Here is a 12,113-nt window from a genome sequence, read left to right as displayed (position 1 = left end):
AATTATAAGTATGTAAATGAGCTGAACTCATTTAAATCCCAGCGTGTACCATATGGCGCATTTACACAGATGTAGCTGGATGTGCCGACAAAGGGAGGAGGAGAAGAAAGGGTGGGAATGTTGGCTGAAATGTGGGTAATGTGGGAGTCTTTTTTTTTTTACATTTTATCCATGAGGAGTATCAGGGAGACATCTGGTCAGCAGGATGACAACAATAGCCATGAGCTGTATGCTTCATTCATGACAAGAAGTGGAGTCCTGTCACAGATGCTATCTCCCTCACAGAGCTCTCTCCAATCATGGAGTCAGAACTTGGATTACAGGAACAGAAAGGGCGATAGGATGACGCTTATCATCCTAATTAAATGTTTAGGTACAGTTTCCTTGAGGCAACTTGTAAAAAACTAACAGACCATAAATGGCACATTTTGTGCTTTATTTATATTTTGCTCCAAGTGGGCAGCTTGGGTGGAGTACATCTGTAGTTTGTGAGGGCTGCCTGAACCCAGAGTTAGTCAGTTTGCAGTGGCACATGACAAAGAAAAGCAGCAGATAATCCTCTCAGGTCGAAGCTTTGAAACAGACATTCTTTTTTGTGCCATTTTTATGTAAAATAAAAGAAATAATTATTTATCCAGAGGTTTGATGGGTATATATATATTTTTAAATCACCTTGTCGTAATTGTTTCAGCTGTATACCAAGGCTTATTTCATCATATTACATAGAAAGGATCGATGTCTTACTAGCTTGCAAAAAATAGCAATAACAATTCATCTGGGAAATATTATTTCAGGCTCACACACAGCGAAATATCTCGTATTATAGAGAAACAGTGGCATGCACTCAATCTAAAACAGTCAAGTCCAGCTCACTGTGAAGAAATACAGCTGATGCAGTCTTCACTTTGCGGCCCTGTGCACTTCAGGCACGTTGCGTGGCACGCGTGGCACTCCCCGTTACTGTCCTGGTACTCTCCTGTTAGACAGAGAGCAGGAGAAGCACACTGACTCAGAAATGAATAACCATCTGAGGTGCAGAGGTGGCTTTCACGTGCCACAGCTGAATGACTTCTGGTTAAAAAAAATCTGAATGACTCAGAGATGAGAATGCATATTTCATGCTAAACTGACACATATTAATGGATTTTGCTTCTGCGTTAAATATCATTTAAATTTATGAACCAAACGTGTCAAGAATAAAACGTGGATGACGGCCGACCGACCGTCCGTGCACTCGGTGTTAACAACACACGCTCCCCTCTGCAGGCTGTGACCGCTGGAACAGCTGCTGCAGTTCCATCGGCTCGGCCCCACACAGGTGAGACAGCTGGCGTCACACCTGAAGAGAGGAGCACAGAGAGTGAACAAGTGAACCCTTCACACAAAAATCCTGACCACACACACTCAAAACACACACACAGAAAAAATAACTAAACCCCACTCCATACAGGCGCACAGCAACAACAAACACGAGTGCCAAAACAAGCACAAACACACATGGAAGCCAACCACCAGAATAAGGCCTGCCACCAGCAGATAAACAAACCTCCCACACCTGAACACACACCAGTGAGCTCACCTCCTACATATCCTGTGCCCATCAGCTATCTCTGGGTTTGGTTCTGTGGCGTAGAAGCCAGCACTGCAGGAGGACACGCACCTCCACTCCTCCATCAAGTAGCCTTCTGCACAAGTGTTGCACGCCTCAACACCTGCACCTGGTGCAGCATGAGGCAGACACACACACACTTAACTGGATTACTGGATAAAGGACATAAAGGAGCAATGCAAACAGCAGCAGTAAAAACCAAAACCAAAATGTGACTTTTGACCCCCGCTCTCACCTGCACAGGTAGCGCAGGCCTGGTGACAAGGCCTGCACGCGACTTCCTGCGGGTCGTGGTAGAATCCGGCCGCGCAGCTTCGCTGGCACCGGTTCCCCTGTAGACTAGAGAGGATGGAGCGAGCATGTGGCACCGTGACACACACAGTCAATCATGTGACACCAAAACGGATGAGTCACTGCTTTCATCCCACAGCAACACCACCACAAACACTCAGTGAACTGAGTCAGTGAACGCTTTATTCCGGAAACTTCGAACTCTTTGTCTGAGATGTTTTGTCCTTTCACGTAGCGATACAGCAAAGTGTCGATTAAGACAAACTTGTCTTTCTCGAAATGTTATGATTCTGCTGAGGGTTTGTGTGTGTGTGTTTGCTCGCGTGTGTGGGGAGGATCAGTATTCTCAGAGGCTTAGGGGAGAAGGAGTGGTGTTTACCGAGCAGTTAATTCGAGCATCATCAGAGAGTTTGTTTCACCTTGTGTGTGGTTTGCATTCTGTGCAGATGCTGTAGGAGGTGCACTTCAAGCAGTTTTCGCTGCACTTTCTGCACATGTTTGCATCTGTGGGGAAATCAAACAATACGCATGGAGTATACACATCAGAGCCATTAATCAATCTTACTCACATACCTTCAACTGCAGTTACGTCAACTGACTATTCATTAGTGCAGCTGCATTCAAACCGCTCCTCTGTAACCCAGTCAAGGATTTTTCCTTCTGTCGCATTAATTTAATCACAAAAAATGTCACAAAACAGAACCAACCGTGGTCGAGGTAGAAGTTTTCCCCACAGATCGCTGTGCAGGTATTGGTCCCCTCAGTCAGGTGATGGCCAGGCTGACAGGAAGTGCACTGGTCATTTCGACTTCCAGTGCAGCTCTCACAGGAGGCGTAGCACCTCTTACAACGCCGACGGTCACCCCAGAATCCCGTGGGACATCCTGATACACACAACCTATCAGACAGCCATGAACCAGAGGACACAGAGGATGAGAGGTGTTGCTATGGAAAAAATTACATTGTGGGTCAATTTTTGCTACCATAAAGATGAGGACACACTCAAATAAAAAAACTATTTTTCACCCTCAATAAGCATGAAGCAGTAAATTTGACTGAAATGAAACTGAAATATGTATGAAATGTGCCTTCTATAAACTGAATGTATACAAATGGAGTTATCTTAATTTGACCAGATTCCATTTTGAGTCATTGTCATGTTAAAAACAAAGCAATGACCCAGACCCAGTTTTGCTGCTGACTACTTGAGGTTTTCTTTCAAGATGTTTAAACATCCTTCTCTCTTTTTGATTTCTTCCACCTTGATGAGATTCCCAGTTCCAGACACACGGTAGCATCCCCACAGCTTAATACTCCCACCACCGTGTTTTAACTGTCGGGATGGTATTCTTTGGGTTGTTTGCCTCTCTTGTCTTTCTCCAAACATAAGCAACATCTATGTGGCCAAAGAGCTCAAGTGTCAACTTATCTGACCAAAGGATGCCCTTCCAGTATGCATAGTCTTTCTCCAGGTTGTCCTTAGCATACTTCAGTCTCGAAGGTTTCTCTACTGCAGCAGTGAAGTTATTCTTGGTCTGCAACCTCATGGCCGATTCCTGTGCCTAGTTCTAGTGATTATTTCTTTTGAGATTATAGTTTCCAATTCTGCTATTAGTTATTCATTAGTGTCTTTGCAGTTATTCTGAAGGCTTTAAACATCTCTCACTAGTTTTCTCTTTCTTTCCAGGATCTTTGAAATATTTTGTTTCCTACATCTGCCAGATGTGTGGCTCTCTTTGAATGTCTTGATGATGCTTCTCACTCCACTCACTCCTTGACACTCTAGAAACTCTGTGATAACTTTGTATATCCATCTCCTGCTTTGTGAGGATCAGCGATTCTTTTTCTCAAAACTAAACAGATTTCATTTGTTTTTGTCACGCTGCTTTCTCAAGTTACAGCTTTAACCATTGCTGAAGTTTTTATATTGTGTGTAAATTGAAAGATAACCCCCCGTTTCAACTTGATTTTACAAACTCTGAGCACTATAAAGTTAAACCACATCATTGCACAGCAGTGGTTTGTGCTAATAATAAGCAAGTAGAAAGAATTTATGCTTTTAAAGAAAACCAGTATGTTTAGAAAATGCTCTGTTTAAAAAAAGCTGAGAAAATTTTGACAAAAACTTTCATACGGGGGAGGGGCTAATAATAATTTGGTCCTCATGTGTAAATTATAAGCATATTGTGTGAGCCACATACTGTGGATCTGCCAATAGCTCTGTGCTGTGTAGTCATGCTAACCTTGTGTTGTTCTTGAACTTGAGAAAAAAGTGCAAGCATGTGACACACTGCTGCGGGCCTGGCCCCTCACAGCCGTCATCACCGCATTCTGGGTCGCAGGGTCCTGCAAGGGTGAACACTCGCAAAGTCACAGCAGCATCACGTCACATCACAAGAGAGAAGTTATTCGGACCGCTGATTTTATTCTGTATTTATGTAAGAGCCTGCCACATTAAGCATACACCGTAAATCTGCATTCCAGTTCGTTAAGCTGCTGACTGAGAGGCCGGAGACAGAACAAGGGAAAGCTTAGTACTATCAAGATGCAGGGTGTATGACTCACCGTTGTATTCTTCGCTGAGATCGCTATCCGTCGGAATCTCAGCTGATCTGGCTCGCTCGCGGTGCGCAGGATACGGGCGCTCCGCTGTGCCATAAATCACCAGGGACCACTTCTCCAGCACCCCTGTGAAACAGCAGAGAGATAAGAGGCTTTGTCCCGCGAGGCCCAGCGCTGTATTTTAACTGCAGCGAGCCGAGGTTCAGTGCATGTTTCATAATATTGAGACGTTACAAAGAGGAAAAGCAGACCTAGTTTGGAGCCGTCTCTCTTCTGAGAGGGAGTATCCTGGATTTTCAAAGTCCATTCCCCCGCTGCCTGCTCCCCCCAGCAGTGAGCTGTCATGAATTCCCAGTTCTGAAATCCCTCGGTGGAGTTGTCAAGAGGCCTAAACGAAAACATTACATAATCGTGCTCATGCTGCTGCTTCGTCTACTACTCGTTATATGACGATTTAAGGGATGTGTTTGCTAAAGACACAAAAGCAAAATGACCTTGATTTTTTTCAGCTTTATCGGAATCAAAGATAAGAAACGTGGGTCGTTTCAGGAGGGCAAACCGGGTACGTGACAAATCCCTTTGTGTTCTTATTCATGGCTCATAAATACATTACAGCTTCAGCTTTTTGTACATTCGTATGAAAAAGCAAGCTCGTCCCCTAGAAAATGTTATAGAGTAAAATAGAAGCGATAAACATACAGTCCTATATGAAAGGGCAAATATGAAAGATGCAGTCCTGTTTTCTAGTCATTTTCATATTTTAAAAAAATCAGTCAATCAATCACATGGAAAAAAATCTAATCGTCACAGTCCGTTTTGTCCTCCTGTGCTGACCTGTAATCTATCTTTTCTGCTTCCTGTGTGTTTTTTTTAATCTCTCCTCCCTCTCTCTGTGTATGAGTGTGGCCTTGCCTGAAAAAGACTTTCAGAGCATATGTTGCTCTAAAAACCTGTATATACCTCTCAGCACTGATGCTACCTATCCAGATGTGCAACCTGCCAATTCCATAGGCGCTGATGCTCATCCCCTAAACATCAGAGATGCAGGCTTTTGAACTGAGCGCTGATAACAAGCCGGACGGTCTCTCGCCTCTTTAGTCCAGGGGACGCCGTGTTCATGTTTTTCAAAAGGAATTTCAATTCATCTGACCACAGAGCAGTTTTCCACTTTGCCTCAGTCCATTTTAAATGAGCTTTGGCTCAGAGAAGACGGGCAGCATTTCTGGATCATCTTCACATATGGCTTCTTTAACGGGCATTTGTGGATGGCACAGCAAACTGTGTTCACAGACATCAATTTCTCCAAGTCTTCCTGAGCCCATGCAGACATTTCCATGACAGAATGATGCCTGTTTTTAATGCCGTGCAGGCATCCAATATGGATTTTGGTCCTTCTCCAGATCCCTGGGAACTTTTGATGATGTCTTCATAATTTTATGTTGAAAATGTTATGTTTATTATCCAATTGTTCCACAATTTGCCTACTAAACCACTCATCTTTACTTCTGAGAGACTGCCTCTGCCACTCTAAAATGACCTTTTTATACTCAATCATGTTACTGACCATTTAACCTAATTAGCTGTTTTTAGTACAACTTGCTGTTACTTCATCTGCATTAGAGATTTCTTCTTAAACCTTAATAGATACCAATGGTCTGGTATACGCCAAGCTCTAAAACTGTTCTTTAACACTTGGAGGAAAAAAACCGTTGAAGCCTATCCCAGCTACCATAGGGCGGGAGGCAGGGTACACCCTGGACAGGTCGCCAGTCTGTCGCAGGGCTAACACATAGAGACAGACAACCATTCACACTCACATTCAATTTAGAATGACCCTTTAACTTAACCCCACTAACTGAGTGTCTAAAACATGGCTACTGTGATCATTAAATGCCATCTTATATGCTGATTGGTCGATATCAGCCAATACCTTGATGCCGCACTAATTATTACCTTTTAGAAAACAAAGATCAAAAGCGTCATGAAAGTAGAACTTATGGCAGAGCTGTGAGCGTTTAAAAATCATCCCTTTTTTTGTATTTTTTTAACTGGTCGGTGAAGACTTATAGCTTAACACCTCTAGTGGTTGCACAGCAACTGGCTAAATATGCCAGTCTCCTTACCATCCAGTCACGAACTCTCTCTGTCTGTTGTTTGGTGCTTCACAGGCGGTGTACTTCAGTTTTTTTGTTTTTTAACCTTTTCACTGAAAACAACAGCCCACTCCTGCTTGTAACTTTGCTGGTGAGAGCAGTTAATAGGAAACCAAAACAGTAAGGTTGCAAGTGGAAACCAAAAGGATGAGCTCAAAGACATCAAAATGATCAAGGGGCTGTAGATACAGGGAAGTGACCACTCAAGTACTGATTACAGCAGCTTTAAATAGTATCTCAGCAAAGGTGAAGTTGATACTTTTAACAGGCATGTTTTACATTTCGGTGTTATGTATTTCAAAAAGTACCGTTATTCCCTTAATTTAACAAATGTGTCAAACTCAAACATTTGGCTATTGTTGGATTTGATGTTTATCAGTTACTATCTGCAGAAACCATTGCTCTCAGTTACCTGTTTGCCAGCAGCTGCGACGTGGTGCCCGAAGGTGACGTGAGGGTGATGGAGAGATCACCACGGCGACCGTGGCTTATGGTAACCCGGACCACGACGTGCTCCACATAAGCGACGTGCTGCAGGGCCTTGCCGGAGCAGCCTGTAGCCTCATGCACAGACGTTAGCGCCGAGCCCAGATGAATAAGTCTGTCATGAGAGAAAAGAGAAAAAAGAGACGCAGGGAGTAGTGGAGATAAAAGAACAGACGGGAAAACAAGAAGCGCAAGAGAAAGTTACGAGGAGAGCCGCGGTAAGGAAAATGACACCCATTAAAGTACGACCGCGAATCAGTGTGAGAGAAATCAATTCGAGAAGAGAGACAGAAATAGATAACGTGCGATAAAAGGGGAGGAATCAAGGGAAGCCCTGAGTCAAAGCAGAGATCTCTGATACCTGCTCAGCTGGATGGCAGCCTCCTCCGCACATTCATGCTGTGAGGGGACTTGTTTCCAGCGCTCTGCCTCCTTCACCATGCTCTCAGCATCCAGCAGGCCAAAGCCGTACAGGTGGCTCACTAACAGACACCAGCACATCCCCAAACACACACACTGCACATTAGCTGGGGCATAGAGAAGGCACTGTAGCTTATAAATGACTTCACACACTCCTGAGACTTTGTAGGCGTTTATCGCTCTTCTGCTCACAGTACCTCATTAGTTTGTATGCTCGCTGCTTTATAGTTCCCCAAAAAAGAGCTGAGAGGAACATTTACTAAAATATGCTTATCAAGCTTAACTTATTGTTAGCCATGACTTTATTATAAGTTTTGGGAAAATGTCAGGGGATTTTTCTTTTTTATTTATTTTTTATTTTTGGCTGGCAAATATTAAAATAAACAATGTGGAATTAGAAAATCAGCAGAGATCCGATGGGAGTACCTTTGTATCCGGCTCCATTTACACGCCAGTCAGGAGCACTGAGGTGATGAGCTTTTGATGTTCGGACAATAATGTGCTGCAAATCCCTCCAGGTTAGCGAGGGGCTGAACGTTCAAGAGAAGGAAACCACATGTTCTCGTCACCCGATTGCACAAATTGATCTGAACGTGAGCTGCATGTATGGATGCTGTTATTAGAGGGCTGCTTACTTGGCTTCCAAGGTGAGAGCAATGACACCGGCAGCTACAGAGGCGGCGAGGGAAGTCCCTGACTGGGCCGTGCTACAGCTCTGCTGTGGACCCACGGTCACCTGTGGAGAAAACCCACATATATTTATATATTTATTTTTTTAATATTCACCCACTATTCACATGTTTTTGCACAGAACTGCTCTTTTTTGAGGACTCTGCTTGACTGTATGTGTATTTTTGTGCATCAAATCATTTTGGCAAAGCATTCAAACCACTTGCAAAAATTAACTAGGAGGATTTATGTCATCAATATTTAGGATTTAGGTTATGGATTTGCTATTAATTAGATAATTAATCCTGTCTGGTTTCTTACTCTGCTTACTTCTAGAAGGGAGAGAGCGAGTCATCTAGACACAAAATTTCTTTAAAGAGCTTAACTTGGTTTTCCCGTTCATAATTTTGATCCCTGTTGTTATGGAATTGTATCCGTACCCACATTTGTTTTTTAGAAGAATACCATTAAGGTACTGTGCAAAAGTCTTCAGTCACCCTTCATTTCTTTATATTTTCTTGGGAAAATGGGAAATAGTGATTTATTGAAACGTGCAAAACATACAAGCCTGAACTGTCCATTTGGACAGTTTCCTCAACTTTTTTAAGGACATGCTGCAAACCATGCTGTCATATGACATGTTTTCCCATAATAGCGCTCTGAGAATCACTTCACTGGTGCATATATTCATATCTTTTATTATATTTTTATTTGAAACTCTATTATCTTTGGATTTTTTGTACTCAATTAAAGAAATGGCAACAAATTATGTGCTTAAAGACGTAAGCTTAAATTTGGTTTTTGCTAAGTTGCCTGTTATATAAAGACTACTTGAAAAATATTCAAAAATTCAAAAAAAAATTGTGCTCCTTGGAAATGAATAGCAGCTCAGGACTTACACAGTGCTGTATATTGTAGAATATGGGACTGGTTAACCAGCAACTGGAACACACTCACCTTTTCCAAAGACCAGTTAGGTAACTTTTGTCATAAACTAGCTTAATTTTTAAGTTTGCACACACAAGATCACTCACAGAGACAAATGCAACAATATAACAAAATTGCCAGAGTGACAAAAATCAATCAAGATAATGTATTTTGTAGAAAAAAAATAGAAATACTGGCAAACATAGTACACATTTTCTTAATGTTTTGTGTGTCGGTTGAGAAAACAAAAATGGAAAACATGTAAGCCTGAGGCCAGAGAAGCAGCTCTCAGTCAAATTACTCTAATCAGCTACCCAACTCTGTTTACCCACAGTGTCTGAAAATCACATGACATGATAGAAGTATTTGGCACTTTCTACACTCAGACAGTGATTTCATTCTAATTTTATTCCAATTTAATGCCTTCTGGATTTTCCTTTACTACCTTTACGTGCAAAATCTGTATGTTTTCCTAATAATTTTCACTTACTCTGATTTGTGATAGTATAGAGTAACTACTATCCTTTGTCCCTGGTGATGTGCCATAAACAGGGGGGGGGGGAACCCTTCCAGTAAGACAGACAAAACAAAGGAGTGAAATCTGGTATTTCACAAAACATATTTCACACAACATTAGGAAATTTTCCTCGGGCCGTTCTAGTATGTTAATATTATACTGCTGACTGAGTTCTGACGACATACACCGCAGTTCTTGTAATGGCTTTTAATTAATGAAAATTAAAGCTCTAAGAATATCCTAAATGTGCTGAAATAAACATGAAAACAAAATCATTTGTTGCTGCGGGTTTGAACGAGCTGCTCCTTCCTGTGACTTCACAAGTTCAGTTTTGTTCTGAAGAGACAAAAGTTCACAGAGCCTCCATCTTGGGCATATTTAGTTGATTGACAGGTGTCTCAGACTATCACACTCAGCAGACGTTGCATGCTCCCCCTCCCCCCCAACAAAACTGCCCAAAGCCAATGTTTAATATCCCAAATGTGTATTTTCTGGCTTTGAGCAGCTGGCAAGATGCCGGTGAATGTTAAATCTAACTACAGACTCTAAGACATCCAGTGTCATCATTAGAAATAGTGCAAAAATGACTTTTAAATTAGCAGTTAATATAATTTTATTATCTAAATAACTTCATGCCCTCATGCAGTGCAAACATGAATGTCATAACACGACAAATGTCTCGTAATCTGCCTTGCATCGCTTCACTTCTTCCTTTTATTGTAAAAAAATAATTGCTTTTGGACATTTATGTTTAAAATATTAAATATTTAAAGAAATTATGTAACTTGCTACAGATAGTAGACCATTGTTTTTCTTGTTTTCTTTCTTGTCTGTAAAAAACTGCATATGTTGCATGATTTAGTAGCTTGTAGATCACAAGTTATCAAGTTGTCTCCACAACACTGTGAGACACGTTACCAGTAGCTCATGTTTCTGTGAAGGAATTCTGGCCCACAACATTGTTTCATTTCATTTTTGAGGCATTTGTTCATGCACAGCTCTTTTGAAGTCCCACCACAGCTTTTCAATCCGGTTAAGGTCTGGACTTCGACTGGGCCACTGCAACACCGCCATTCTTTTCTCTCTGAGCCTTTCTATTGTAGATTTGCTGCTGTGCTTAGGATCATTGTCCTGACCCAGGAGGCCAACAGACTGGACTCTAGAATACTTCGTAATAAAGGAGAGTTCACGGTTGGCTCAAGGACAGCAAGGTGCCCAGAGGTCTTGTGGTTCAGTGAGTTGCAACTTTTGCAAACTTCAGCCTCAGATTCCACAGTGCAAGTCCCACAACCTGAAATGTAGATTTGTTTTCTATCACTATTAAACTACTAATAGTTAACAGAAATGTTGCCATTCGCAAGATATTTTTGAGATTCAGCAACTTGTGTTTGTGTCTATATAAAGTCTTTTTGCAATGTTGCTTTGGATTGAGGCGAGAAAATGTTTTTCCAGCATTTGGGTAAAGCTATCTTCAACAGACTGATGGCAGGAGAGCGTGGCTGCTCACTACGGTGGAAGAAAAGAAGCTATTTTGTGAATCATGCGCATCTTAATTAAGTTCTCTGTTAGCAACACTCACCATCTCCTCTCTTTCCCATCCGCCGTACGCCGTTGCCAGAGTGGAGGGGCACGGCTCCAGGTAATCTGGCTGGCTTCCACGCTGAGTGCTGCTGCTGATAGAGACAGTGTAGATACTGTTGCTGTAGCCGTCGCAGGAGCAGTAGTCACCTCTTTCCCCTCCGTTTCCTGACGGCCAAACAAAGATGGAGCCCCTCCCTTGCCGGCCCTGAGATTAATTGGGTAAAGCAGACAGAGGCGATTAATTTATTTATGATATTTACATATTGATGTTGAGGGAAAAAACAGAACAGCCCTTGCAGTAAATATACAGCCGCAGGTGGGACACAGACATAAACAAACACAGCCACACTTTTTTTCCTCACTGTTTGAACGCCGTTCTGTAAAACAAGACGAGTCAGAGGTCCAGGTCCATCTAAAGTGGCCCCGTCATCTTTTGGGCCCCAGCCGGCTAAGTAAACATCAATATACCGTGGACTGTAGCTCAGCGACTGGGCCTCCACGATGTCTGTTACATCTCCATCCAGCATTCGGATGCCTGAGGGAAAAGGATAGCACCAAAGCCATGATAAAGTTTGAATCCCCTACTGTATCTACAAAACTTTGCCTTTCAAGAAGTCCTTCGGCGTGCGAGTTTCATGGCGTCACACGGACTCACCGCCTATGCGTGCGTGGAAAGAAACTCCGACCGTGCACCGAGAGCTATTTGCAGCCGCAGCAACCACCCCTGCGCACTGAGTCCCATGGCTTCGAAGAAAGGAGGAGAACATCAGAACACGAGGTTAAATGCATATGCATGAGGAGAAGACGGGCTATTTCCGTTACATCAAGCTATGCGAAGACAGAATTTAGACTGGGGACTTTGCATATCCATACATGCATGTAATTACGGGAAAACGGA

The 12,113-nt window shown here is 42.5% G+C and overlaps 1 protein-coding gene across 1 annotated transcript in view; it reads right to left on the bottom strand.

Annotated features, from left to right (window-relative positions):
* The window catches only part of pcsk5a (proprotein convertase subtilisin/kexin type 5a), a 34,159-nt gene that overhangs the window by 17,708 nt on the left and 4,338 nt on the right, over positions 1 to 12,113 (bottom strand). Inside the window, exons 6-21 of the mRNA XM_025909304.1 lie at positions 11,871 to 11,959; positions 11,578 to 11,750; positions 11,214 to 11,420; positions 8,157 to 8,257; positions 7,948 to 8,051; positions 7,463 to 7,583; positions 7,028 to 7,216; positions 4,714 to 4,850; positions 4,466 to 4,588; positions 4,144 to 4,246; positions 2,608 to 2,798; positions 2,320 to 2,404; positions 1,845 to 1,948; positions 1,580 to 1,718; positions 1,224 to 1,339; positions 874 to 976 (exon numbers count right to left, since the gene is read on the bottom strand). Of these exons, the coding sequence (XP_025765089.1) occupies positions 874 to 976; positions 1,224 to 1,339; positions 1,580 to 1,718; positions 1,845 to 1,948; positions 2,320 to 2,404; positions 2,608 to 2,798; positions 4,144 to 4,246; positions 4,466 to 4,588; positions 4,714 to 4,850; positions 7,028 to 7,216; positions 7,463 to 7,583; positions 7,948 to 8,051; positions 8,157 to 8,257; positions 11,214 to 11,420; positions 11,578 to 11,750; positions 11,871 to 11,959 (2,085 nt within the window). The remainder of the gene's footprint in view (positions 1 to 873; positions 977 to 1,223; positions 1,340 to 1,579; positions 1,719 to 1,844; positions 1,949 to 2,319; positions 2,405 to 2,607; positions 2,799 to 4,143; positions 4,247 to 4,465; positions 4,589 to 4,713; positions 4,851 to 7,027; positions 7,217 to 7,462; positions 7,584 to 7,947; positions 8,052 to 8,156; positions 8,258 to 11,213; positions 11,421 to 11,577; positions 11,751 to 11,870; positions 11,960 to 12,113) is intronic.

This window comes from Oreochromis niloticus, linkage group LG7 (genome assembly GCF_001858045.2).
Source record: "Oreochromis niloticus isolate F11D_XX linkage group LG7, O_niloticus_UMD_NMBU, whole genome shotgun sequence".
Classification (NCBI taxonomy): domain Eukaryota; kingdom Metazoa; phylum Chordata; class Actinopteri; order Cichliformes; family Cichlidae; genus Oreochromis; species Oreochromis niloticus.
The sequence above is the reverse complement of the archived record's forward strand: the minus strand, read 5'-3'. Positions and strand labels throughout refer to the sequence as shown.